The 26,568-nt window shown below is 43.3% G+C and overlaps 11 protein-coding genes across 11 annotated transcripts; 7 read left to right on the top strand and 4 right to left on the bottom strand.

Moving 5' to 3' along the window:
- Positions 1 to 260: 260 nt before the first annotated feature.
- On the bottom strand, positions 261 to 1,589 carry EAE97_007239 (uncharacterized protein; the record flags this gene model as incomplete). The annotated part of the gene is made up of 1 exon (XM_038877753.1): positions 261 to 1,589. One exon carries the CDS (start codon positions 1,587 to 1,589, stop codon positions 261 to 263), a length of 1,329 nt encoding a protein of 442 aa, XP_038731238.1.
- Positions 1,590 to 2,466: 877 nt separating this feature from the next.
- EAE97_007238 (uncharacterized protein) lies at positions 2,467 to 3,750 on the top strand (the record flags this gene model as incomplete). The annotated part of the gene is made up of 4 exons (XM_038877752.1): positions 2,467 to 2,690; positions 2,755 to 2,907; positions 2,956 to 3,543; positions 3,600 to 3,750. The coding sequence occupies 4 exons, from the start codon at positions 2,467 to 2,469 to the stop codon at positions 3,748 to 3,750; spliced, it is 1,116 nt and encodes a 371-aa protein (XP_038731237.1).
- A 763-nt stretch (positions 3,751 to 4,513) lies between these two features.
- On the bottom strand, positions 4,514 to 5,825 carry EAE97_007237 (uncharacterized protein; the record flags this gene model as incomplete). The annotated part of the gene is made up of 2 exons (XM_038877751.1): positions 4,514 to 4,593; positions 4,658 to 5,825. 2 exons carry the CDS (start codon positions 5,823 to 5,825, stop codon positions 4,514 to 4,516), a joined length of 1,248 nt encoding a protein of 415 aa, XP_038731236.1.
- A 1,147-nt stretch (positions 5,826 to 6,972) lies between these two features.
- On the top strand, positions 6,973 to 8,405 carry EAE97_007236 (uncharacterized protein; the record flags this gene model as incomplete). Its single annotated transcript, XM_038877750.1, has 2 exons — positions 6,973 to 7,166; positions 7,271 to 8,405. 2 exons carry the CDS (start codon positions 6,973 to 6,975, stop codon positions 8,403 to 8,405), a joined length of 1,329 nt encoding a protein of 442 aa, XP_038731235.1.
- A 572-nt stretch (positions 8,406 to 8,977) lies between these two features.
- On the bottom strand, positions 8,978 to 9,736 carry EAE97_007235 (uncharacterized protein; the record flags this gene model as incomplete). The annotated part of the gene is made up of 1 exon (XM_038877749.1): positions 8,978 to 9,736. The coding sequence occupies one exon, from the start codon at positions 9,734 to 9,736 to the stop codon at positions 8,978 to 8,980; it is 759 nt and encodes a 252-aa protein (XP_038731234.1).
- A 1,602-nt stretch (positions 9,737 to 11,338) lies between these two features.
- On the top strand, positions 11,339 to 13,459 carry EAE97_007234 (uncharacterized protein; the record flags this gene model as incomplete). The annotated part of the gene is made up of 3 exons (XM_038877748.1): positions 11,339 to 11,661; positions 11,715 to 12,017; positions 12,165 to 13,459. The coding sequence occupies 3 exons, from the start codon at positions 11,339 to 11,341 to the stop codon at positions 12,946 to 12,948; spliced, it is 1,410 nt and encodes a 469-aa protein (XP_038731233.1). The 3' UTR covers positions 12,949 to 13,459.
- Positions 13,460 to 14,708: 1,249 nt separating this feature from the next.
- On the top strand, positions 14,709 to 17,657 carry EAE97_007233 (uncharacterized protein; the record flags this gene model as incomplete). Its single annotated transcript, XM_038877747.1, has 5 exons — positions 14,709 to 14,784; positions 14,832 to 15,142; positions 15,188 to 16,502; positions 16,553 to 17,371; positions 17,425 to 17,657. The coding sequence occupies 5 exons, from the start codon at positions 14,709 to 14,711 to the stop codon at positions 17,655 to 17,657; spliced, it is 2,754 nt and encodes a 917-aa protein (XP_038731232.1).
- A 632-nt stretch (positions 17,658 to 18,289) lies between these two features.
- EAE97_007232 (uncharacterized protein) lies at positions 18,290 to 19,743 on the top strand (the record flags this gene model as incomplete). The annotated part of the gene is made up of 5 exons (XM_038877746.1): positions 18,290 to 18,597; positions 18,665 to 18,807; positions 18,858 to 19,134; positions 19,193 to 19,595; positions 19,645 to 19,743. The coding sequence occupies 5 exons, from the start codon at positions 18,290 to 18,292 to the stop codon at positions 19,741 to 19,743; spliced, it is 1,230 nt and encodes a 409-aa protein (XP_038731231.1).
- A 949-nt stretch (positions 19,744 to 20,692) lies between these two features.
- EAE97_007231 (uncharacterized protein) lies at positions 20,693 to 22,231 on the top strand (the record flags this gene model as incomplete). Its single annotated transcript, XM_038877745.1, has 5 exons — positions 20,693 to 20,962; positions 21,019 to 21,275; positions 21,335 to 21,729; positions 21,789 to 21,905; positions 22,026 to 22,231. The coding sequence occupies 5 exons, from the start codon at positions 20,693 to 20,695 to the stop codon at positions 22,229 to 22,231; spliced, it is 1,245 nt and encodes a 414-aa protein (XP_038731230.1).
- A 1,176-nt stretch (positions 22,232 to 23,407) lies between these two features.
- EAE97_007230 (uncharacterized protein) lies at positions 23,408 to 24,080 on the top strand (the record flags this gene model as incomplete). The annotated part of the gene is made up of 2 exons (XM_038877744.1): positions 23,408 to 23,668; positions 23,691 to 24,080. 2 exons carry the CDS (start codon positions 23,408 to 23,410, stop codon positions 24,078 to 24,080), a joined length of 651 nt encoding a protein of 216 aa, XP_038731229.1.
- Positions 24,081 to 24,949: 869 nt separating this feature from the next.
- Positions 24,950 to 25,918, bottom strand: EAE97_007229 (uncharacterized protein; the record flags this gene model as incomplete). Its single annotated transcript, XM_038877743.1, has 3 exons — positions 24,950 to 25,457; positions 25,534 to 25,757; positions 25,808 to 25,918. The coding sequence occupies 3 exons, from the start codon at positions 25,916 to 25,918 to the stop codon at positions 24,950 to 24,952; spliced, it is 843 nt and encodes a 280-aa protein (XP_038731228.1).
- Positions 25,919 to 26,568: the final 650 nt, after the last annotated feature.

Here is a 26,568-nt window from a genome sequence, read left to right as displayed (position 1 = left end):
TTGAAATAATAGTAATAAAAATAAAAATGAAGAACTAAAGATTGAGATTCTAGATAGTGATCTGTGATAATCTAGAGAATGAATGAACTTAAATAATAGGAAAGTGCCTAGATGCTAAGATGTATGTTTCGGATATAACAGTAGATACGATGGCAGTATCGAATGATGTACCATATATTTGTTGGAAGCAAGTCTTTGTTCTTTGCCTGCAGCCAGTTCCACGCCCTGTAAATTCCCGAGATTATGAATCTCTTTCGAAATTAATTGACGAGCAACATTTCATGCTCAGACAAATTGTGGTCAAGATCAAAACTTTTCATGCCCCAGTCCTGAACTTCTACACTACTAGGACGGGTATCAGCATCTTGCATGATCTCGTCATTATGATAAATGGGGATGCCTTTGGCACTCAAGTTGGCTTTCTTTTCCTTCATACATTTGGGCTCATGTGAGCAGCCGCCTCTATGGGAAAAGCAACTGTTTCGGCTAATGTTAACATTGCCGGGTTCAACAGTCGTATGGTTAGGATTCAAACATGTCCAATTCCCACAAAGATGGCTGAGGTGCCACTTCCTGTTGACAAATCCATCTTTCTGTCGTTTTGTCATTGTGTGAAAGAGAATTTTGGAGACTATACCAAAATTTAAGACAAGACTGTGTTTCCCATTGTGATCTTGCCAGCTGAAAGCTTTCTGTATATTGCCGCAAGCACGCCACGTACCGATGGGAGTGATGCGGGGAGGCGGTGGCGCGGGGTGAAACCAGCATTCGTCGTCTTCTCTGAATGGATCGAGCAGACGATTGATTGATTCTAACCATACCTGCATGGACTTTTTAACTTGAGGAGGCCTGCGAGTCGAAGAAACAATAATGCGCTTTCTTTCTCGGCATTCCAGCTTGTTGCCCGGTGAATCTTGGTCTGGTTTATCAGCTAGATGCACGACGGCTGCGGCAGATCTAGCATTGCAAGAACTGGTGATTTTATGAGATGCGAATAACCGATCTCGGAAGCTTCCCGATGGGCTTGAACAAACGCTTTTCGACAAAACGGATGACTTCTTACTCGTTTCGTCTTCTGGGTCATGACTCAAATCGATTGCATCAATACTTATGGATTTACCTGCAGAACTGCTAAGGTCCAGCGTAGTTCCCAAGTCTTTGCCTCTTGCCTCCCACAACTGTGCCTCACAGAGGTCTTCAAAGATTTTAAATGGGGAGACTGGAGGAAAAGACGCAATCAAATCTTCGTAAGTTGGTAAAACCACTAAATTGATTGATACTATGTGATGAGTAATGTCTGCTAAAGGCGAACGATGATATCCTTGAGCACCGTGTACTATAGAGATTGAACCTTCGAGGAGTTTCTCTCCTGGAACCTCAGAATCATGTTCAAAGATTCGAGTGAGATCGATGAATATACGATCATCCCCTGCAAGTGTAGTCTTGCGGTCACATAGACCCTGGTCACTCGGTAGAACATCTCCCAATATCTGGCCCTGTTTCTTCAAGTCTCTTGAGCAATACATCTGGTAGTTTTCAGTAATTTTGAACTCAGAACTAAAATCTGCAACCCGATCGAGGGGTGTCATCATGTATCCCCTATACCAATAGCCGTCTGGGACTTCAAGTGAAGCCGTGTTAAACCAGGATACGATATAAAGATACTTGGTCCCAAATGATAAGCATATGATATTGTAATTATATGGCGAAAAACTGTGAATTTTAGATTGTTACTCGTCTGAGATCATATGAGAGTTTCAACGATTGCGGTGTACTAGGAAGTGTGAATCTTGTAATGTTCGTGGTAGCAGCAGCAGCTGAGCAAGCGATTTGAGCGAAAGTGAGTTTGTAGAGTAGAAACAAGTTTCAGCTTTCGACAAACATGCGAACATGTAGGCCAAAGATAGTAGAGCTATCTTTTATCGTTGAATGATTCGAATAATAGCAGTTGCACTGCTACAAAGGACGACTCTGAAGGGGTATTGCGCAATCTCATCTCAATGAAAATGCCGTGTGATATTTCTAGCCATTAGGAACATCGAAAGAGGACTTCAAACGAGTGTGTAGGGAAATGTAAAATTGGGATGTGCTAGAATGGCTTCCTAGACTGCCACTGCTTAAGGATCAGACGTCGAGGGGGTAAATCACGTGTCTTGCCATTGATTGCTCCTTCCCTTGTTGTTGCCCCTTCCCTACTTTACCCTGTCATTGAGAAATTTCAGTTTACCTGCTGGGTATAATAGACTCTTTAACTTTGGCAACTACATAAGTAGTCGATAACCTCTATATTTCTTCAGGTCATTGGATTTAACTATTGTAAACGACAATCTGCTCATCCAGAAATGATCAGTATCACTGCTGTCAGACGCGAGTATAATTCCTTTCTTACTTTCCGCGAGCAGCTTTCAACTTTTCGTTCTGCACAACATCGAACATTTGTCTGGAGATCATCAGCCAAAAGATAAGATGTTCAAGTTTCAATTTCAGGTGCCGGCGCCCTGTCAAAATTGTCGCCGTTTCCATTACGGATACTGCCGTGATGCTCCGAGGCAATGCTGGCGTTGTAATGATTACAACCACATAGAGCGCTATTGTCCACGTCGTCGCACAAGATGGCCTCGCGATCAAGCACTACCAGGGACTCGTCAATGGTGTGATTATCATGGCTTGAGCACTGATGTTACGCTTCGGTGAGTACACAATTGACAATTACATTCATCATCTAAGAATATCTTTGACGTTGCTCCCTTCTAGGACAAAAGTTCTTAACGCATTGAAGGCTTCCCCAAGCTGCAATATTTACATTGATGATTATTGTATCTACAAAGGTTGCGTAGAGCATCATTTCCGACGCGAAGAAGCAAGAGGCAGACCTTTGGCAGAGAGAATGACTCGCCGTAGATCCAGGTGAGTAGTTGTCGTGAATCGCCAAGACAGACTCATTGATTCAAACAGATCTCCTGGGCGAGAGCAAGCAAAGCGTGGTAGATCTCGTTCACCAATCCGTCAAAAATCGCCGTCATCAATGAAAAGACGGTTCAGGACTCAGAGACAGGTCTCCCCAGTTCGTCAAGTACGTGGTCGATCTAGAAGCCCATTGCGACAACAAAGACAATCGCCGCCACGCACACCAATCAGACCTCGAGGACGATCTCCAGTTTTCGGTATAATTGAGGCTGCTAACTCCCAATGTAACAATGCAGGCACAGATCTCAATAATTCCCTGTCTTCATATCTACATAATCAAGGCTTGTCTGTCAGCCGAAAGCAACCACTGGAGCAGAACATGCAGCAGAGCATCGGGGTCTTGGATTCTTCCAATATAGCCAACCTCAACTCATTTTCGATTTCGCAAGTCCCATTTGGTGCAGTGTCGGCAGATGCACCCCTGCAAGAGATCGAGAAGGGTGGCTTTATCCATAGTGTTGTCGCTCTTCAACAACCACTTTCAAACGTGCCTTCAAAGGGACAAGACACTGAAGAGGTGTACGTCGAGGATCCATATTTCGTACTAGGAGTCAGAGAAGAAGCTCTCGAGAAGGAGTACGTTTGTAAATTCATTCAATTGACTAAACGCAATTTTGCTAATACTGAAACAGGATTCTCGAGGCCTACCAAAAGCGAATGTGGGAGGTCGAACTTGAACGTGTTGCAGATACAGAGTACACAGAAGCTCCTGGACCAGATAATGTTTGGGATCAGAGTGTAGCTATATTGCGCGCCGCGAAGAAGAAACTTGTGGGATACTGAAACATTCAATGTCCTGTGATGATATGAATGCACCATGACTTTATTTGGCTCCTGCAACGAGACGGGAGGTCATCACACGAAAATTTGGGAATAATATGCGGGATGTTCTATTTGTAAATGAATATTGATGTGGGTGAGTTTGACAGGCTGAAAAGGGATACGAGGGAAATGAATTGACATGACAAGATATATGACCAGAATATAGCTTTGCAGAATATAGCTCGTGTTTTGTCTCAACGGCCATCTCGCTAGACTATACCTTGTGAAAACTCTGTCAATACCCCAAGTTGCCCCAAAGATTGCTATCGCTCGCTGTTATAGTATCTGAACATCACTTGAGAGTGGCGTCCAAGTGCAAAATACTATACATACATTTTCTTGATTGTAGCATGCACCCCAAATTCAGAGGGTAGAAATATTGGCCATTTGTTCCTCGGGAAAACAATACTTTCAATCGTATCATCCAAATAAGGAGTAAGTCGATGGAAGTTTTAAGGGGCATCATATACCACATCTATTGTAAGCCACATAACTCAGTCGAGCATGGTTTAACATTTTGTGACACACTTATGATACAAGGTATCCAGGAGACACAGAAAGTATTCAATGAAATGTTACGATCCAAAACCTTTTGTAAGCAACTTGCTAGACTGGTTTAAGATATTGGAAGTCGTGTCCTAGGTACGACGAAATACCTTATTGTGGTGCTTGACTGCCTGTACCAGGTTCGAATATGGGCCGATGAAAATTACCACCTAGCCCATCAATCCGTTGAGAACCAAACACCTATTGGCTCTATTCCAAGTGGAGTCTCGTTTTCGAGATCCTCCATTGTTTCTACCACTGCAAGGCGTATTAGTGCTGGCCTCCATACGAAGTTACAAATTAAAAGTAAATGGGGACTTACAATCGATTATGTCCTGCCTTCCACTCTGCGTTGCATTCCAAGCGAGCCTGGAGCTCACCCTTACGCTTCTCAAAAATGGCAATCTCGCCTCTTCCACTGCATCATAAACTGCCCCTGCAGTAATGTCAACCTCTGTGCCTGCTGTGCCGCTACAATCTAGATCCAAAATTCGCAAGGGGTGGCCGACGGATATATTCTCAAACAATGCATCTGTAATGAAATCGGCAGATATTCGGAAAGCAGTTAAGGAGGAGCACATCAAAAGGACGTAGTCCAAGGCCCCAACACCCATGCGATTCATCGGGTGTCGGATTGTCAGATGCTGCAGTTGAGGTCCCAGGTGCTCCAGAGTCTCAAGAAGTGCAGGTCCATATACCATACTGCAGTGTTGAATACTGAAACGTGAAAGTGTCGGTGGGACATGGCGAAGATGAGTCCGAAGAAAGTGGTCATCGACTCCCCCTGCTAAATGGAGACCTTGTAGCTTCGGTGGCCACTCATGTACCTCGTCAATTCTGTCTTGGTCACTGTTGGAAGTCCGCGGGAAAAGTAATGTTTCGAGTTCTTGCAGTGTCTTCAGAGTCTGAAAAAGTAAGCGGGTCGATATCGAAGCGGAGATCAAGGAGAGATCCAGGTATCGTAGGTGGGTACATTTGCTGAGAGCGGGGAAGGAATTGATAGCGAAAGAGGCTTGTGGTGCCACAAATTCAACAAGATTCCCCTTTAATCGGCCTAGTAGTCGTGCAGTCAAGCTCCTGGAACTATTGTGCACCAGTCCTCCCATATCAAGCCGGCGAACCAGAGGTGCAAGCGCGGATTGCCGTATATGTGCATTTTTAGAGGGGCAAACAGTGGCAACAAAGCTATTGAAGTTTGAGCCACTAAGATATGGTCGCTCATACAGAATAGAGATGGATGCCGAATACCAGAGCCTAGACACCAATGCGCAGGAGTAGAAAGTGTATTGGGTGTCCACGCGATTGGGAATATACGAGAGGATCTGAGAAATGATCTCCATCGGGAGAAGGATCTCTTGCGCGGGAGCTTTACGATAAAGCTCTGCCATTGATTTGGAAGCCGGCATAGGCTCTGGGTTTTGTGACCTAATGGACAACTTAAGAGGCTGTGACATCTCCACGTTCCAATTACTCTGTGCGTCGAGAGCCATTATGTAGTGTTCGATGTCGAAAATGCTTCAATGGTTCCTCAGTTGTCCGGCCTTTTAATCATACAGTGCTATTTTTGTTCTGAGAATATTCACGGCTCGAAGAAAGAATTTGCCAATCTATCAATGAACCAGAGAGGACTCATTGTAATGGAAGCAAGAAAAAGAATTCGTAATGTACATGATGGTATATTGATGCTTCCAAGGTTCTGATTTGAAGATAGCCTCGCCACAAGATGGAAGGCTTTATTTCGGAGGATTAGTCAGCCTTATCGCTTGAGGGTAATTTGACGACAATAACGTCATCTGATATCAAACTCGAATTTCCAACACCAACCCTATGGATGAACATCTCAATCTCATAGTTGTACTTGGGAAAGTCTCCTTTTTGAATGCCAGTGATAAAAGACACGGGAAAGATCTTCAAGAAGCGAAGCTAGCTGCACTAATGTCTGTAATAGCAGACGTTACCAAAGTTCCATTGTAGACTTATGAGATTTATTATGGAAAAAATATCACGTATCCTCCAGTCTCTACTCGAGTACAGCTGTACGAATCCGGCAATACGAAAAGGAAACAGTTTAGCGACAAGAAGTGCTATCTTCCCTTTGGGTTATGCTATACTCGAGACGGCAAAATCCACCAGTAGATATACAGATTGACAGGGCACTGCAAAAATGGACTTGAAAATATCTCTTGACAGATCAAAAAAATCGCTTATTCTAGTAATTTTTACAATGTTGACTAAAGATAGAACAATCGAAACGTGAATTCTAATATCAAACAATTGAATGATAAATTTATTAAAAAAATCGAAAGTTGGGAAGTCTCGAGGACGTGTCCCGTCAATCCATGCACCTACTGGCTCCTGGCCGTCGAAGAAGCTTGGACCCCGAGGCTCAATAATTTGTCTGTGTTGCTCCAACCATAATTTGCTTACCTTTATATATTGATATAGGAACGAAACATATCGAGCTTCGAATCTGCAAGAGAACCACCATTCGTTCAAGTGCATATTTCGGAAACAGGGAGACTTCATGATCTGGAGACTGAAGCGTCCCTCCTCGCGGATTTTGGAAGGACGATTGAAGAGATCTGGGTCAGGCGCGTACTTGCGAGACGGAATTGAGAGAGACAACTGCTGGAGACCATGGCCAGTACGAAGCGCGCTCGTTCACCTTCACCTCCAAGTTCTTACCTCTACTCGAACAAGAAATCAAATTCCGTGATAGAAGCGCGCGTAGATCCAATCTATGGACAGCGAAGTGCGCTTCCAGCAGATGATGATTCTCTCAGCTTAGACGAGGACGGTATAGATGCTCTGAATTATTTGAGATCTGTTAGGTGAGTACACTGCTTATCAATTTCAACTTTTGCATGCACGAACATGCGATGGTGTTGTATCATGTATTATATTTAGTTGGAATTATTGCTGATTGCAAGTCCAGAGCCGAAGCAGAAGACCTCCCACCAATATTTTACGCCCCCGCAGAGACTGCGAGCTCTAACAACAACGGCGAGTACGATCGATCGATATATGAGAGTGGCGTGGGCGATTTCAGAGGATATTATGCGGATGGTGCTTATTATGCAACGGCCGAAGTTGAAGACGAAACAGAGGATGAGGAACATAAAGGCCAAGATCCTCGATCGGCGTATTTCAACTCTATCTTGACGCGATTCGAAACTCTACGAGACAAACTTCACCAAGTTCCTCCAACAGACCTAGTGAAAAATCTAGACGCAGATCATCCCACATATTTAAAAGTATTGAACACCAAGCTCTGCAGGTGGTGGAGATGGAAAATGAAGACGGTTGACCCGCTGCCTGTGCAGATAGCAATTATGGATAAGGAAACAGTTTTGAGACTACTGAGGCTCCTGTTGACTGGCACGTTGTTGCAAAGTGGCTCTGATATCAATTTGAAGGTCAGTATGTGGATCTGGGCATTGCTAGCTAGGCTACCGGTAAGAGGCGAATTGAGTAGTGATGAGATAGGAGTTGTAAGGGAACTAGGGAAAAAAGCTGTGATGCTCGGTGTTGGATTAAAGGCGGGTAGTGACTTGAAAGAGGGCTTGGATGAGGTGGAGAAGGTATTCGAGGCCGATAATGAGATCGAAAGTGCGGATGATGAAAATGCCACTAGCTCCAAAGATCGGAACACAGAGAGGATTGAAAACCAGCCGGAAGTGGAGCTTCAGGTAACACAGAACAGCAGTAATGCCTCGCTGATATTAGACTCGACGGACAAATCCATCCTATCAACGACAACAACAAAGCCTACTAGTCCGGAAGAAGACACTTTGGGAGCAACGCCAGATGCCCATGAACTAGAAGCGCTCAAAGCCCGCTTACTCGCTAATATCGCTTCAAATCTGCATGTTGGTCCCACAGCAATCGCAGATTCTCAGCCTCTCGAAGCAGAAGAACCTTCCAATTCCACAACTGAAGCGTCGGCGCTCACACCAGAGCAACCACCTGATTGGAATACCAGAGCGACAGTTGACATGATTATCACGATTGCAGGTGAGATGTACGGACAGAGAGATCTGCTGGAGTTTAGGGAAGTATGGGGTGAGTAGGACTCCCTCGAGCTGCCTGATAACAACATTTGAATCATTTGGGAGTCAAAAAACTATTTAGCAGAAATGCGTCAAACTCGTTTCACTAGGTGTTGCAGACAAGTAGAGCTTAATAATTGCATTATTCTCTCACTTTAGTCTGAAGTGTCATGCATGGCTGTAAGTATCTTTGTAGTAGGTTTTGCGGCAAGTAATATTTCTTTAGATGCAGATGAGGCGAATCAGCTTGCTTCTCATGAGCTCAATATAATTCCATTATTATTTTCACATTCATGCGTTCCATACAACCAATGATTCATGTGATCACTAATTAATTATGTAGAAATAAATGTGAATACAGGAAGTTTTGTATGATATACAAAACCCCATGGAATGCTAGCAGCCTTTCCAGATATTGCGGCGTCCAGGCTATGCAATCATGCTCAAATAATTTCTCCAAAAACGCCGTCCAAATGTATGCAATCGACACACAGCTCATTCCGAACCATTGATACCCATAATACAGATCCCACCTCCCATAACATACAAAGATTGCCCGAAGCCACTGATCATACATCATTTATTGGCACCTCTTAAACACCGCCCATTTGAACTTCGTCGGCTAAATCATAATCCAAAAAGTCCGCTTCTTCAAAATCCACATCCGCATTCTCATCTCCACCAAACCTCCTCATGTCACTTCCTCTACCCTTCTCACTCTTCCTGGACCTGGGCATCGCAATTCTTCTATCTCCAACATCCATCAAAGCTCTTTCTCCATTTCCGCCCTGTCCAAATACATTTCCGCCCTCTTCTTCGTCAACAAATCGCCTCTTGGCGCCATTACCACCCCCGTAGCTTCCGACACTGTCATTACTCAGCATGCTCTCTTGACTGCTATCCCAAATTCTTCCTTCGTAGTCCTCCTCATCTTCATCTTCGATTGCTTCTCCGGATTCATTGTATCCTTGTACGCTCATTCCCCCAACCTTCATCAAACCGCAGAACGGCGTCAATTCCCTAATTCCAGCACGAGGTCTTGTTCCTTTGTGTTTCGGTGCTGCGGGTGTTGAAGAGGGGGGTACTGATGCGAAGTTTGATTTTGTGGCAGGTGTGGTGTCTGAGAATAGGTTGAAGGCGGAATAAGAACCGGTTTTGTATCCTTCGGGAACGGATTTGCGAATACGCATGCCGACGGATAAGAGGGAGGATTGGATTGGATTTGGGAGAGTAGGTGGTTGATATTGAGAGGGAGTAGGAGGCACAGGAAGAGATGTAGTGCCGGGAGTGAAATAGGAGGTAATTTGAGATTGAGAGCCGGCGTAGGGGCGTTTGGCTTGGCGAGTGGACATGATGATATTATTATTGATGGATGAGATGGTATGAGAAGTTGAGTATTAGGTCGATGTTTCCCCGTTTAATGAGGTTGAGGTCCAGTAAACAGTAAGATGGTATTGAGTTTGTTGTGATAAGTCGAAAGGAGTTACGGTATCAAAATTGAGGACAAAGCACAGAGGTATCCGAACTTAATTTTTGAAGTGACGGTCGTTAAATGAATGTTCTACAATGAGATGAATATTGATGAAAGAAACACAAGAGCAACTGATACGATGATGACGACAATTGATCTTGATCAGGAATGAGAGGTTGAGAATTGTGCAACGGTTTTGTGAAATGAAAGAGGGGCTCATGCAAAATGACTTTCAGGGATTTGGTATTCTATTCAATTGAATCCATTCATGAAACCGGTTGGGAAGTGCGATCGACCGCGAATTATCGCGTTTAGTGGTTTTGTGATTACATAAGCAATGGAAGTGATGAAGGAGGGAATGTAGGTAGTCCGCGCTTCACAGTAGCTCAGGCGAGTGCTTTTGTTGAAACGATAATTGATTCCCTTCTTAAGTACGTATGTCAAACAAAATTCAAATCCTCTGTAGTAAAGTGTTAGAAATGTATCCAATATCATATTTGGTAAGGAGAGATTATTCGAATTAAGCGGGATTCAGCCTCATGTTGTAGATACGCATAGGCATACACAGCCATGAAGGAGTGGATCCTGAAGATAGAGTATCCAACGAGTAACCAACTCAAAAGATATGTGAGATAATGGAATCAGACTCAGAGATATGGTACGGCTCATTCCGATCCCTTTAACCTTTCATCAGATGCCTCGATAGTCCTCTCATCCATGGATCCCAACCTTGAGCTGGGGTACATATCTTCCCCAGTCTAATCCCCTAAACAGTCTTCTTCAAGGGCTGTCCTCGGAAATGTGATGGATCTGGAGATCTCGAAATGATATGTGTTGGCACCAGCACGTCAGACGATGTGTGACTGGGGAGAAAGCTACCTGCCCTACTTGTGTGTGCGTCACACAGTAGTATCAACCCTACCAGAGATAGGGTAAATTAGTAGATCCGAGGGAAGGGTAACGTTGGAAATCTTGGTCTTATTTTTGGCCTAACCGGCCATGCTGGACAGCTAGATTACCAGGTAAATAGTACAGCTTTTGTAGGCGCAAGGATTGGTCGAGACCTCTTTGCATGAAGCTTTCGAGTATTTCGAATAGTTCTATCTTCTGAATATAACCAGTAGTTCCACATGTGTCATATGTTCCAAAAATTAGGAACCCTTTCTTTTCAGTATTGCATATCATTCCAGAAATGAATGATCAATACTTTACATAGAGTACCAGGTAGGTAAATAATCGTACCTACCAAATTGTTCGACGAGAGCAGGCTAGCTAGAATTTCAAGAATTGGTAAGGATGCTCGGCGGGGACCCCTGAAAATGAAGCTTTGACCACTTAGAGATAAACACCAAAAAATATATCTCCACACTCCAACTCATTCACTTCGTACGCGCTTCACCCTTTACTCTTCACACCCTTCACATGTGCCTCACTCTCATCCAAAGATTCGTTGAACTGTAGCACCCACATACAAATACTAAAAATGTCCCTTATCGCCCAGGTATCCCACAAGGTTTCCGTGAACTCCCGGCGCTACCAGTTGTTGAATCCGATAATGTTGAAAAGAGGGAAGTCTGTGAATAGGATAACCAGCTTTATCTCGAACCCTGCTAAGCCAGCTTATACCCAACAAAGATCTATATATTTTTCTCGATTGCCATCGACTTCTTTCTCTTTTTCTGCCACTTCTTGCTCCCCCAAACGATCGACAAAAGCTGCAATGGCTCCTGTTACTCACCAACGTCGGTCCAGCACTGCAACTCCTGTAACTGCAAACCTCTTACCAGGATTTGCTTTTGCTTTTGAGTATGTATTTTAACCATTATCATACAATTAGTTCTCAATCTAACTGGTTTTAGCATTGATGGTGTCTTGCTTCGATCTTCTTCGCCAATCCCTGGAGCATCCGAAGCTTTGAATTTACTTCATTCAAACAACATCCCTTTCATCTTATTGACCAATGGAGGAGGCAAACATGAAAGTGCTCGTGTCGCAGAGTTGAGCAAAAAGCTCAATGTTCCTCTTACTGAAGAGAACTTTGTTCAATCACACACACCATTCAAACAACTTGTTGAGGAGTCGGGTACAACTGAGAGTCTTAGGGATAAGACAGTTCTTGTCACTGGTGGAGATGGAGATAAATGTCGCAAGGTTGCAGAAATGTTAGTCCCTCTTTTTTTTCCTTCCCCTCAGTAGGCTGTTTTGTTTCACAAGATAATCTCACATGTGTAATTCATCTGAGTTTGAGACATCGAACCTGATGTAAAACCAAATATCTCCAGGAGACGAAGCTAACCCTGAATACACAGGTATGGCTTTACCAAGGTCGTCACACCTGGCGACATCCTTATGGCTTATCCTACTATCTGGCCCTTCAACCAAATCTTTAGCGAGTATTATAGCAAGGCTACACGCCCTCTTCCCAGACCAGTTGATCTACACAACCTTTCCGAATCTCTCAAGTTTGATGCTATTATGATCTTCAACGATCCTCGTGACTGGGCCTTAGATACTCAAGTCGTACTTGATCTTCTCTTGTCCGAAAAGGGTATTCTTGGTACTTATTCTTCTAAGAACGGCGACGCTTCACTACCCAACAGCGGTTGGCAACAAGATGAACAACCAAAACTGTTCTTCTCAAATCCAGATCTTTTCTGGGCAACCAATCATCACATGCCTCGTCTTGGCCAAGGTGGTTTCCAGGCATCCCTCGAAGGCGTTTGGAATGCTACTACCAGTGGAGCGAAGTTAGAACGCACTGTCATTGGTAAACCACATCCAGCGACATACAAGTATGCTGAGCGTGTACTCCACAAATATCCTACACACATGCTCGGTGGCAGTGGCGAATCCAAGCGAAAGGTCCCACAACTGAAGCGTGTATTCATGGTCGGTGATAATCCAGAATCGGATATTCGTGGTGCCAACGAATTTGAATCCTCTCACGGCACAGACTGGACCTCCGTTCTGGTCAAGACCGGTGTCTATAGAAGTGGTACAGTTCCTGCCCACAAGCCAAAGGCAATCGTCGGGGATGTCTATGAAGCTGTTAAATGGGCTTTAGAGCAGGAAGGTTGGCATTCAGCCTTGTAATCATTTCGTTTCTGCTAGTTGCTCATTTTGCATTGTTGTGGGCTCGGCATATCTTCTTTGAGACATGGGGACGGATGGGTTCTGTTTTAGCATTGAAAAGCGAGCGAACATTCCAAAAACAAACATGCATTGCGGGAGGAGTTTCGGTTGCATTTTGCTTTGTATGATGTGCAAAACCATCATTTGAAGGCGATGGATGAGATACCAATAAGGACTGGCAATAGCCAGCCACCTCACTTTACATAGATGAGATAGATGAATATATAAAGAATTCAAAAGCAAGAAAATTCGTTACCATTATGGATATCTTCGTATTTTGTGCAAGTGCAAGCTACCGCTCTAACTAGGCGAAACTTGCAGAGTAATACCGCGTCCATGAAGCAGACCCCACCTCTCGATTGTATTCGCTCCCCTTCTTGCCAACTCCTTTCTGAATCTATATGTACTCTCCAACTCTACTCCCAAAATTCAAGGCAGAACCTTTAGATGTGTTCAATGTGTAATGCGTGAGTTCGCCGCCAGTCAAAATAATCGAAATTTGCAATCTCCATTGAATTCATAGTGCTGAGCTCTCTTGCGCCATGTGCGGGTCATGAATGGAATGCAGTGACATATATGTGAAAGAAATGAGCCGAAACAATACCGTAAAGTAATGTACAAAGATCGATTTAATAATAGGACTTAGAGTGCTTGAACGTAGGCTAAAATATTTGTGGATATATAGTTGGGGAAATCAAGGGAAATTCAACTGGTAGCTCACCAGGGACATTGTTCAGCTACCCGGAAAATGATACTCGTCTGAAGACAGAATTAATTGACATTTCAACAATTAAAAAGTTAAAAAGTGACATGTATGATGCACAAGTGAACTCACAATGTCAAACTATCATTTGTGATCTTCTCTCATGACGGAGGAAGTTCAATGTTGTGGCATAGAACTACCAAAAAAAAGGGTGAAAATCAGGGTCAAAATGCCGTGGCTTTGCAGGCTTTCAATCGAGACTCACACCAACACAGATTTTTTTATCTGATAAGTCTGGGGAAGACAAGTCTTTGCTTCATTCACTCGATTGAGTATTAGGAGTTTGACCGATGCTTCTCACTTGCGAAGCACTTTTGGGGAAGTCGCCCATATAATGTCACAAGGCCGAGCCTTCAAACTCCCATGAATATGAGAAGGGTAACTTACCCGTATTGAGCTTCACTTTTTTCTCCTGCCTGTTTCATTCCTTACAGACTAATTGATATTCACTGATTGGGATATTCTTTAATTTTCGTTGTTTTGGTACTGTTGATGTTGCCTTGGTTGAACGTGTAGTGATATCTTGCTTTGCAATTCAGTGCTTGAGAGTTCCCAAGTTCGAGGATTGAGACCTTCTTCCAGGAATGATGAGAAAAACACTTCAGAGATGATGGTTCCCCGTTATTCGAAAGCAATTCGTTTCTTGATATTCTGTTTTTGGGTTTCTCTTCATGACATTTACTACCAAGATTCCCTTGAGCTTCCTCTGCGTAACAGAATCCAGCCCGCGGTAGAGTAGCGAGCGGGGCGGAATTATCCAAGAAAGTGACATTCTCGGCAAACGCCGTTCCTTTTACACCGATGAAACGTCTATACTCACCCCTATCAAATTATTTCCTTCACGCCAACACATAGTGGATTTGGCGACGTATCGCAACCTCAAAGACCACAATTGCAGCAATACTCGACTTTCTTTTGATTCTCAATTCATGACGCTGGGGAGCATACCTTGCACATCATGAGTTACAGTAAGAAAGATGAAGATGGCGAAATGGCCATCATGCGTGTGGATAGAACCTCTGTTTTCCAAGAAGGTCGGTGAACATTCCCAATAACAGGCCAGCTAAGCTAACATTCAAAGCTCGATTGTTCAACTCTTCCCCTATACAACCTCGAAGATGTCGTGTTCTCCTTACAAAGATTGCGCTTTTATTATACACCGGCGAGAAATTTCCTACCAACGAAGCCACTACCCTTTTCTTTGGTATCTCGAAGCTGTTCCAAAACAAAGATGCCAGCCTGCGCCAGATGGTTCACCTTATCATTAAGGAATTGGCGCATTCCGCCGAGGATATTATTATGGTCACAAGTACAATAATGAAGGATACTGGTGGTGGAACAGATGCAATCTACAGACCAAACGCCATTCGGGCGTTGTGCCGTATCATTGATGTGAGTGCGCCGGATTATTTCAAGGGATATCATTGACACAGCCAGGCCTCCACAGTCCAGAGTATTGAACGAGTAATGAAGACCGCAATTGTCGACAAGAACCCTTCCGTATCATCTGCCGCTTTAATATCCTCTTACCACTTATTACCTATAGCTCGCGACGTTGTTCGAAGATGGCAAAGCGAAACACAAGAAGCTGCAACAGCTACAAAATCGTCGGGTGGCTTCTCCCTTGGTTTCTCGACATCCAGCAGCCAAATGCCAGTCAACAACTCAACAATGACACAATACCATGCGATTGGTCTTCTGTATCAAATGAGGATGCACGATAGAATGGCATTAGTTAAGATGGTTCAACAATTTGGGGCCGCAGGTGCTGTTAAGAGTCCGGCTGCAACTGTCATGCTCGTCCGCCTAGCAGCACAACTGGCAGAAGAAGATCAACAACTCCGAAAACCAATGATGCAGCTCTTGGATGGCTGGCTCCGACACAAGAGTGAAATGGTGAACTTCGAGGCTGCCAAAGCCATTTGCGACATGCGAGACGTCACCGATGCTGAAGTTACTCAAGCCATTCACGTTTTGCAACTTTTCCTTACCTCGCCAAGAGCTGTTACTAAGTTTGCTGCGATTCGCATACTTCACAACTTCGCCTCCTTCAAGCCCCAAGCTGTTCATCCTTGCAACCCAGATATCGAACTTCTCATCTCGAACTCCAATAGATCAATTGCTACCTTTGCTATCACCACCCTTTTGAAGACCGGCAACGAAGCCAGTGTTGATCGATTGATGAAGCAAATTTCAGGATTCATGGCTGACATTACAGACGAGTTCAAGATCACCATTGTGGAAGCCATCCGTACCCTCTGTCTAAAGTTTCCCAACAAGCAGGCTGGCATGTTAGCATTCCTCAGTGGTATACTTCGCGATGAGGGAGGATATGAGTTTAAGCGCGCTGTAGTTGAGAGCATGTTTGACTTAATCAAGTTTGTTCCTGATTCAAAGGAAGATGCGTTGGCACATCTATGTGAGTTCATTGAGGATTGTGAGTTCACTAAGTTGGCTGTGCGCATCCTTCATCTTCTCGGATTGGAAGGTCCAAAAACATCTCAACCTACCAAGTACATCAGATATATCTACAATCGAGTGGTTCTTGAAAATGCTATTGTACGAGCTGCCGCAGTCACAGCACTGGCAAAATTCGGTGTGGCACAGAAAGATCCAGAAGTTAAGCGCAGTGTTACCGTCCTCCTGACGAGATGCTTGGATGATGTCGACGATGAAGTTCGTGACCGTGCTGCATTGAACTTGAGATTAATGTCGGAGTCTGACGATACAGCGGATCGTTTCATCAAAAATGGTAGGTTTTGATAATTATTACTTCCCCTGCACCGCTCTAACCATATACAGAAAACACTTTCGCCTTGCCGTACCTCGAGCATCAACTTGTTATGTACGTCACAGCTGATGACAAATCAACCTTCGATAACCCCTTCGATATTGCTTCGGTTCCAGTGGTTACCAAGGAGCAAGCAGACGCAGAGGAGCGAACCAAGAAGCTCACAACAGTCACACCAACCATCAAGGCTCCAAAATCTGGTCCCAGCAAGACTTCGCAATCTGGCGCCGAAGCTGTTGCTTCCGCTTCTGCAGCTGCTCAGAAGTATGCCCAGGAGTTACTCAAGATTCCAGAATTCAAGCCATACGGTGCTGTATTGAAATCGTCTGCTATTGTTGAATTAACAGAATCGGAAACCGAATACGTTGTTACTGTCGTCAAGCATATTTTCAAGGAACATATTGTTCTTCAGTATGAGGTTAAGAATACCCTGCCAGATACGGTTCTTGAAGAAGTATCCGTGGTTGCTAGCCCATCTGATGAAGAAGAGCTCGAGGAAGATTTCATCATTCCTGCCACCAAGCTTGTAACTGATGAGCCAGGTACTATTTATGTATCTTTCAAGAAAATCAGTGGCGAAGCTGCTTTCCCTTCAAGCACCTTCACAAACGTTCTGAAGTTCACCACGAAAGAAATCGACCCAACAACTGGTGAGCCTGAAGACACTGGTTACGATGATGAGTATCAAGTCGAGGATCTGGAACTTACTGGTAGTGACTATGTTGTCCCTGCTTTTGCCGGTAACTTCAATCATATTTGGGAGCAAGTGGGTGCTTCCGGCGAGGAAGCTGAAGAGACGCTTCAATTGAGTGGTGTCAAGAGCATAGCAGGTGTGTTTTCTTTCCGGAGAATAAGTTTGACTGAAAAGCTAATGATTTTACAGATGCTACTGAACAACTTACCAAAACACTTTCACTACAACCCCTTGATGGCACTGATGTGCCAATCAATACAACTACCCACACACTCAAACTATTTGGTAAAACAGTTACAGGTGGAAGAGTTGTGGCTAATATCCGGATGGCTTATTCAAGTAAGTCAGGAGTCACAAGTAAAATTGTGGTTCGTGGTGAGGAAGAGGGGATTGCAGCTTTGGTTATTGGGTCTGTTGCTTAGGGGTTAGCGATTTCATGGAGTTGAAAGTTGGGTGCATTTGATGATTGTTGTTTAGATAATGGGTATAAGACGCTGTGGAAAAATGGATTGGCTTCATCTCATGGAAGATGAAGGATACAGCATGAATCATCGAGTCAAAAATATGAAATGTATCACAATTAATAAAATTTGACATGTTCGTGTTTTCATAGTTCTTGTGGTTCTCCAGATGAACCGGTGGAGAGGTACCTAGTCTAATGTTCAATTGTGCGGTATTATTGCTCTCATCTGAGTTAATCTGCAATCAAATCTGTAATTTGAATCAACATGATTCACTTAAACATTCACCTTGCATTATTAGTATTTTGAAAGAAAATTCTGCAATTCATTGCACAACGTGTTAGTTCTGTGGCCCCGGGTTCCTTTACTGATTGCCCCTATCAGAGTGCCTGAAAAGCTCGGTACTGATATGACGTTGCATAACTTGTGGCTTGGCACGTTTTTCTAGAATTTAGAATTCTTGATTTGAGGTGCCTCAATTTTCCTTCACATACCACAAAGAACAAAAGAACATCGTTCTGGTATTTCATACCTCTCTCATGAACTTTGTCCTTACTCAAAGCTTCTCCTAAATAACCCAAGGTCTCGTCACAATGGTGTACGTACGACAAGAAAAACTTCCAGGCCTTAAGCAGTACAAATATTCCGGTGTCGACCATTCCCTCTTATCGCGATATGTTCTCAAGCCATTTTACACGAATTTCGTGATAAAATGTTTCCCGATGAGCATGGCACCGAATCTGATTACTCTTACGGGTTTCAGCTTCGTCGTTATCAATATCCTGACTTTGTTGTGGTATAATCCAACGCTTGATGTGGATTGCCCGCCTTGGGTGTATGCCAGTTGGGCTGTGGGATTATTCTTGTATCAAACCTTTGACGCGGTCGATGGGACTCAGGCGTATGTTTGCATTCTTTTCCAATTGATACGAAAGGAGAAATGCTGACCTGGCGCGTCGGAAACACAGACGACGAACGCATCAGAGCGGACCCCTTGGAGAGCTCTTCGATCATGGTGTTGACGCGGTCAATACTTCCCTCGAATGTTTGATTTTTGCGGCTTCGCAGAACTTGGGAATGGGCTGGAAGACAGTCATGGTCTTATTTGCTTGTGCGAACTCAATTTGTGACCTTTTGCCAATATATGCTAACGATTGATAGCTCTCCTCACATTCTACGTACAAACCTGGGACGAATATCATACAAAGACTTTGACATTGGGCTTGATCTCTGGACCTGTAGAAGGAATCGTCATCCTCATCACAGTCTACGCATTCACTGCAATTAAAGGTGGGGCGAGCTTCTGGACTCAATCGATGTTCAGGACTGTTGGCATTCCACATTACGCGTTTATCCCTGAATACATTTATGAATTGCCATTCAATGAGTGGTACATGGTTCAAGGTGGAATTGTGCTGGTTCTCAACACTGTACAAAGGTAAATATACCCCTCCTTGACCCTTGTTAAAATGTCTCACAGCTAACGACCCCTCCAGCTCCATAAATGTGATCAAAGCTCGCAGAGCTCGTGGGGACAGGTCTCGAGGCGCACTTTTGGGGCTCGTTCCCTTTTTCTTCACGTGGTCGCTCATTCCAGCCTACCTTTATCTTAACCCTGAAATTCTTTACAATCATCTTGTTCCTTTCGTTTTCTTCGCCGGGCTTGTCAATGCTTACTCAGTGGGCCAGATGATCACTGCCCATTTGGTCAAACTGCCGTTCCCTTACACGAATGTATTGAACCTACCGCTTGCTTATGGCGTCTTTGACTCTGGAGGACCATTTTTGAAGGAGAATTTTGGATTTGGATGGCCAAGTGCTCTTGGTGGTGGTGTATACCAGGTCGCATATCTCTTCTGCATGCTTGGTGTTGCGATTGGAGTTTATGGAAGCTTTGTGGTGAGTAATAGTTCCTCAATTCTCTCTTGTCATCTGCTAACACCGTAAGGTTGATGTGATTGTTACAATTTGCGATTACTTAGACATCTGGTGTCTGACTATTAAACATCCATGGAACGAGGAAGAAGAGGCAAAGAAAGCCAATTAGAATACCTATTTACGACGAATGTAATGCGAACATGACGGTAGGGGGTTTTAGCAGGTCGGAGCTGGTTCAGGGTTGGGATGGCTGAGTTGGTATTCGTATGGGTATGATATCCGGTCTGTATATATGCCATCTATAGCGAGTTAAACAAACTAATCCATTTACCTCTGCAATTCTCCAACTCGGTTGTGCTGCCGAGAATTAAAACTCAATTCAACGTGATCCTGATATCAAGATTGAGAAAAAGGCTAGCCAAGATAAGTTTTCTAGTGGCTGCAGAGTTGTGCCGAATTTTAAAATTCGATCTGAGATGCCAGGCGAGGCTCGCTTCAGAATATCTACCTAATTACCCATGTCATTCTCGCATTTCGTTTCCCCCCTCGCGTGAAATAGTTTTTCCGTTGAACTGTTTCTTATGCCGCCTTCCAAAAAATTTGCCGTTCAACGGGCATTGTCAAATTAATCTTCGCAGTTCGGAGGACCAGAAGCAGCGACTCGATATCAATATGTCACCGTTTCTAGACAGCTAATTATTCAGTACTGCTAAAAGGATTAAAAATCTCGGTCCATGTGAAGCCGAAACCGCGAGATCAGTATTCTAGGGTCGTAGTGACGATGAATACCCAGGTCGATCTTCTTTCGATCCGCCATAGTTAAATTCAATCTATTCTGCATTCTTAATTCGGAGGTTATATAAATCTCCGAAGGAAGTCAGTTGGGTTAAGCTTAATCCGAAGTTCAATCTGAGCCTGCATTTCCCAGTTTATTTTGCAAAATCTGCATGGTGTTGCCCCAACTCCGCACAATGCAATGGAGATGGGGAGATGGGGAAGATGCACAATTACGTTTTACCAATTTTTTTAGTCTATTTAAGTTGGTATATTGTCTCTGTATCAAGATCCATATATGAATTATTTTTTCTGTACTTTGAGATAGCTATTTATCACTCAAAATGAGGTCGCTTCATCATCTTGCGATTTTGGCTGTTTCGTTCTTCTCCAGTAGTACGAATGGAAATCCGTCAGCTCTTATTCCTCGAGCTACTTGTACTGTCCAACCCAGTCTAAACGGTACGGACGATGCGCCCGCTATTCTATCTGCATTCAAAACATGCGGCAAGGATGGAACTGTCGTCTTTCTCAATCACACATATACCATCAACAGTATCATGAATACCACGGGACTCTCGAATTGCAATATAGATATCCATGGAACACTATTAGTATGTATTCAATGCTTCCCGTATATCTATCACGTCAACTAAACTGCCATGTGAAGTGGTCCACAAATATAACCTACTGGCTTAACCACTCCATGGCCTTCGGCTATCAAAACCAAACTTCAGCATGGTGGCTTGGGGGCGATAACATCAATGTCAACGGATATGGATACGGGACTTTGGATGGCAATGGACAAGCTTGGTATGATTTCGTGAAAGGAATTTCGAACTATCCGAACAGACCTCACGCGCTTACGATATGGAGTGCGACAAATTCCGTATTTAAAGGGTTACGATTCGTGCAGAGTCAGATGTGGTATGTTGTATTCCAGTCGTTTTTTTTATGACGGTTCAAAGACTTAACGAATCAAATAGGACCATGACAGTCTTCAAATCATCCTCAATTCTCCTCCAGGATATCTACGTGAACAGTACTTCCTCTTCTGGTAGCCCCTCGCGCAATACAGACGGTGCAGATACGATCTACAGTGACGATATCCACTTTGATCGCTGGACAGTTGTTAATGGTGACGATAGCATATCTATGAAAGCTAACAGTACCAACATATTAATCACGAACTCCACATTCTACAACGGGTTGGGAGTGGCAATAGGCAGCATTGGACAGTACAAAGGAGTATACGAAAATATTGAGAATGTAACTGCGACAGGAATTTTATTCTATAAGACGTTGCATGGAGGATATGTGAAAACGTGGACTGGGGAACAAGTGGGATATCCACCCAATGGTGGAGGTGGGGGGCTAGGATGTAAGTATTTTTGATTATTTTCGATGGAGATCTTGAGAATATTTCTAACATGAGCACAGTTGCAAAAAACATAACTTTTGAAAATTTCTCTTTCCATTCATTGAGGGGACCACCGTTTTCCATTTCACAATGTACAACATTCTCTGGTACTGTGGGGAATTGCTCTTCGTCAGCGTGTAAGCACTTCAGTCCTCATTCTTTCCCTCTTCTCCTTTCCCAATCCTATTAGTTCAAGTTTCTCAACACATTTTCCTATGAAACGTGTTACCAGATACCCCCAGACTAATGCCCTATAGTTCAAATAAGCGATCTAAATATGTACAACATATCCGGCAGTATGACGAATCCCATAACCAGCTTCCAATGTAGCGCTGTCGTCCCTTGCACAGACATCACCATGGAAAATATCAACGTCGTAGATGCGAATAAGACGGCGGGTGTAGGGTATAAATGTACAAATGTGGTTGGGACGTCAGGGTTTACTTGTACGGGTCGTGCTTAAATTTACGAGAGTGATGAAGCCTGTGTGGATTCTCTATATGGACCCAGGGGAGATGTATTGATGAGAATTTTGGGATAAGAGCTTGGTGAACGACGGATGAACTGTATGAAATGAGAAATATATACTGCTTAAGTACATCCAATGAACAAAATGTACCTTTGATTAATTGCATCACTTCGTGATCGTGTACAGTCATTTAGATGGAAAAAAATAAAAAGCTGCATATACATTGTCGAGCTCCCGTTGAACCCATGGATATCGCCTCCATGAGATTTCGAATGGTCTTTCAAGAATAATTATCTTATGTGATTGAGAATCTAGCTAGTCGTGCCAGTACGAGTGAGATGTTGTGAGCCCACAAAAATGAAGATGATGTTATTATAGAGATAGATGAATTTTACGCGATGAAGTACAACTTGGTCTGGTTTGATTTCGCGAATCTATTAATAAGTCGAAAAGGCTGTTATTAGTGTAGAGGAGTGGCCCAGAATAGAAGCGGTCGGAAAACAGAGGTTATTGGCCTCTTTAACGTAGCACAAACCCCAACCTATTCCCCCAGGCCCGTCAAAGGTTACCTCAAGTGGTCCGTGAAGCATTTTTGATTGATATTTTCTGGTTGGTTAAATAAGTCAGATATGAGTTTCTAAGAAGACAAGTGACTGAGTATATGTTTTAAAATACCTTCAAACTTTTCTCTTTATGCAAATAATAGTGATATAAAATGAATTAATCAATTGCAAAGGTTTGATGAGATGAGAAACTCGAATTAGACGAATGTTCGTACAACTTCTCCTTGAGCGACGATGTGTCTGGGATGTCACTCTTTCGAGACCCCTAAGGAGTTCACAATGAGAATCCGAGGATGAATGACCTTCATACAAATCCTGCATGTCTTATTTTATCGCTGCATCGTGTAATATATCTTCTTTGAGCTCTTTTCTAGACCATGGCCTGCTGCTTGGTCGGCTCTGGGGACTGACAATTCGGGACCACTCGCGCTCCGATGTACGTAAGACCCATTAGTTGTAGATAGCCAGAATACTATCTCGCTTGAAATCTATATAAAGCTCATTATATCTCTGTTGTGATTCAATATTCAACAAACAATTTCGACATTGTACACACATATCATCAATCCAACTCGCTGTCTACAATAAAAAACTCATCTCTATCATAATGTCATCATCATCGCGACAGACAAACATGGAACGAGTCACGATCTATTGGTATCTAGGAGAAAGTGACAAGGAAGTCAGTCTCCGCCAAAATGCAACTGCTGAGATATTTTCTTTCAAGGAAGGTAGAAGGGCAGAGATTGATTCCAGATCATTTGACCAAGGAAAGAGAATTTTCGGGACATATGTTGATTCTGCTGGGTCAAATTCGATCAAAACGTTGGCTACACGTTGGAACCCAAGTGGACTCAAGGGATTAATTGTGAGATTTCACTTATGAACAGTCTCTTGATATTCTCAAAGCTCGTATTGAAAAGATTCAAAACGAAAATAGTATAAGCAAGTTAGAGAATAAGGCACGCGATTTACTGTTTAAGTGTGACATGTTCTTCTCTTCGAGCGAAGATTATCACAGATTTAAAGGACATAGACGTGAAAGTATCACTTATAGGGACATGGAAAAAATAGTGCTGGAGTTGGAAGAGGTAAAGGTGGACATCAAGCGTAAGAGAGGACCTATTGAATTCAAGAAACATGACATTGAAAAGAAGGAGAAAAAATATAACGAGATTCATGGAAATGTCGAACAAGAGCGTAATGCACCTGCTCCTCAAGTAACACCAAGGGAGAGGCCGAGTACGAAGGGGGGTCGGAGGAATCAAAGGGGTAAATAAAGCATATCAGGGAGTACCAGCCTAGTTGAAATGGGTATACAAGAGAAGGGAGTCGGGGCATTTTTTGTTCTTTTTGGAATTGGGAGTTAATGAATTTACTGTTTGCCAAATTAAAATTGTACGTAGGTATGGTTCATGTAAAGCTAGCCTCAATTAGTACTAGTAAGAGCCCTGTCCTGCATCAGAGCTCTTCACCTCGTAGCTATTACACCTCAATGCAATCAATCTTCAACCTCCGAATGCCCTCATTATAGTCTATGCTTCTCATTATACCCTGTAGAGGGCAATACTTTAATACAGAATACTACTTAGTAGTTTCCTGCATAAACTCGCTTAATCACTTTTTATTGAATCCCATTGCTGATCAATAACAAAGAATCAGTTCAATGATGGGTCATGGAATCTTGAAGGTTTTCTATTACAATGAAAGCAAATTATGGAAACTCTATGCAGGTTTAGGGCATGTCATTAATATTCGGCTTTCGTGAGCGGCCGACTAGTTCCATTACTCCGTGGATCTGGCTTATATGGAGACTCTCATATGACAAGAATAAAGTAGCGAAAAACCTAGTCTTTCATCGGTCAATCTGGCATGCAAACTGAACATTCGAAGAGCATTTCGAAGATTCAAATGTGACTATCCGAGAAATACCAAAAGCGGAACGACTTTAAGAATGAGAGATAAATTGTATAGCGTTCACTAAACGCTCTAATTATTTCATAAAGACTTACTACCACCTAAAACTCCAAAGAGGAACGCAAATAAGAACTCCTTGATGTCCTTCACTCGTCTTGAGCAGTCTACCTCGTCCCATATGTCCAACAATCAACCTTAACACCTTTGAAATTCTTCCAAGCCATCTCATAAATCATAGTAATTCATCACTGCCACTTGCGACACTGTTCTCGATTGCATCCAGTATTGCGCTCTCCTCGAAAACTGGTCCTTGCCCATCGCACTTCGCAGCGTTCTTCAGCCTTTCACTAACAATTCCTACATCCACCAGACCTTGCTTGTACAGCGGATGTTTGATGATATAGTCCCACGTCGCACCCGCCGCCAACAACCTTTCCCCTTTATCACTCGTTACAATTCGATGGCTGGGAAATTTATTGTCGTGCGCATGTAGAACCTCACTGTAGAAGTCCGTAGGGGTATATTTCATGGGCCCTACATTCGATATAGGTTGCGAACCTCCATGGTTCGAATGCCTGGACGTCGCTTTCAATATTTCATTTTCGGTCGCAGCTTTTGTAAGCTGTAGCTTCAATCGCTCGTTTTCTTGAGCCAGATCTCCGGTACTTTTTTCGAACTCTGCAAGTTTGGCTTCTAACTCTTTTACATGTCGCTCTTTGCGTTCGCGGAAGGCCCGTTGTCTGATTTCTCAGGTCTTAGTATACTATGGTACAAAGTAAAGCTTCAAAACGAGTGAGCTCAAAGAAATGATCTTACGCTTGGCGATTTTGGGCTTTGCGCCGGGATTGTGCCGGTGTCAAATTCTCCTCCTCATCGCTATCTCGTCGCATCGCATCGTCGATTGAATCGGTAGGCATGTCGGTGTACATGGGATGGGAGATCGATGGTTTGTGCTGTGAAAGCGGGGTTGTGACTTTGGGAATGCGTGAGTCGTAATGATTGGCATAATCATAGGGTTGGAATTGATCGAAGACATCCTGCTGTTTGATGTTAGCAGGAACATTCTGCTCACAGGAGATGGGCCACATACAGGCGGAGAGTTGCTGAATTCATCGGTAGTTGATGCGTTTGTGTGAGTTGGAGTAGGAGGAAGAAGAGGGAAGAACGGCTGAGCATTCGGAGTGTAATATGAATAATCCATCTTGGATGTTAAAAGGAGATCGATGCGCCAAGAGCTTTATCAAGTAAGAGCTATACTATCTTCAATAGGAAATATTTCTTCGATTGTATTAATGTATCCGCAAATGATTACAGTTTTATGAACTTTTGAAATGAATTTGATGGCTTGGGAAGGCTTGTGAGGTGGTAGATGCTTGGAGCATTTGTGAATAAGGTTACACGCTAGGAACCCTGGAATGTGGTAAGGCTCGTAGCGATAAAAACGCCTGAGCATCACAAATCTTCCCCCCTCGCCTCTTCAATACAATTCGGTAAAACAGGATTAAGATCACATTACACAGATACTACATACTTATCCAACTCCAACAACTTGGCAGACTTGTGCGTTTAATACTCGGAATCTCAACCATGAGACTTCTTCACTTATATACTCCGTGACTGAGTATATACTAGTTGTACCTATGTGTATATACTCGGTCGCAACCGTTGCAACAGACAGCTGGCGGAGAAAATTCAACAATGTCACTAAGAAAACAATTAAAATCAAGCGTATGTATTTTCATCTGACAAAACAGCCTGAATCCATATACGAGCTGTGCTGTTGTTGCTGACACCCATTGGCAAATCGAACAGAGTATTCAAAGGCGAGATGCTCGAAAACTCACTGGTTAT

Source organism: Botrytis byssoidea (genome assembly GCF_014898295.1).
Source record: "Botrytis byssoidea strain MUCL 94 chromosome Unknown BBYS_014, whole genome shotgun sequence".
In the NCBI taxonomy this organism is placed as follows: Eukaryota; Fungi; Ascomycota; class Leotiomycetes; order Helotiales; family Sclerotiniaceae; genus Botrytis; species Botrytis byssoidea.
The sequence above is the reverse complement of the archived record's forward strand: the minus strand, read 5'-3'. Positions and strand labels throughout refer to the sequence as shown.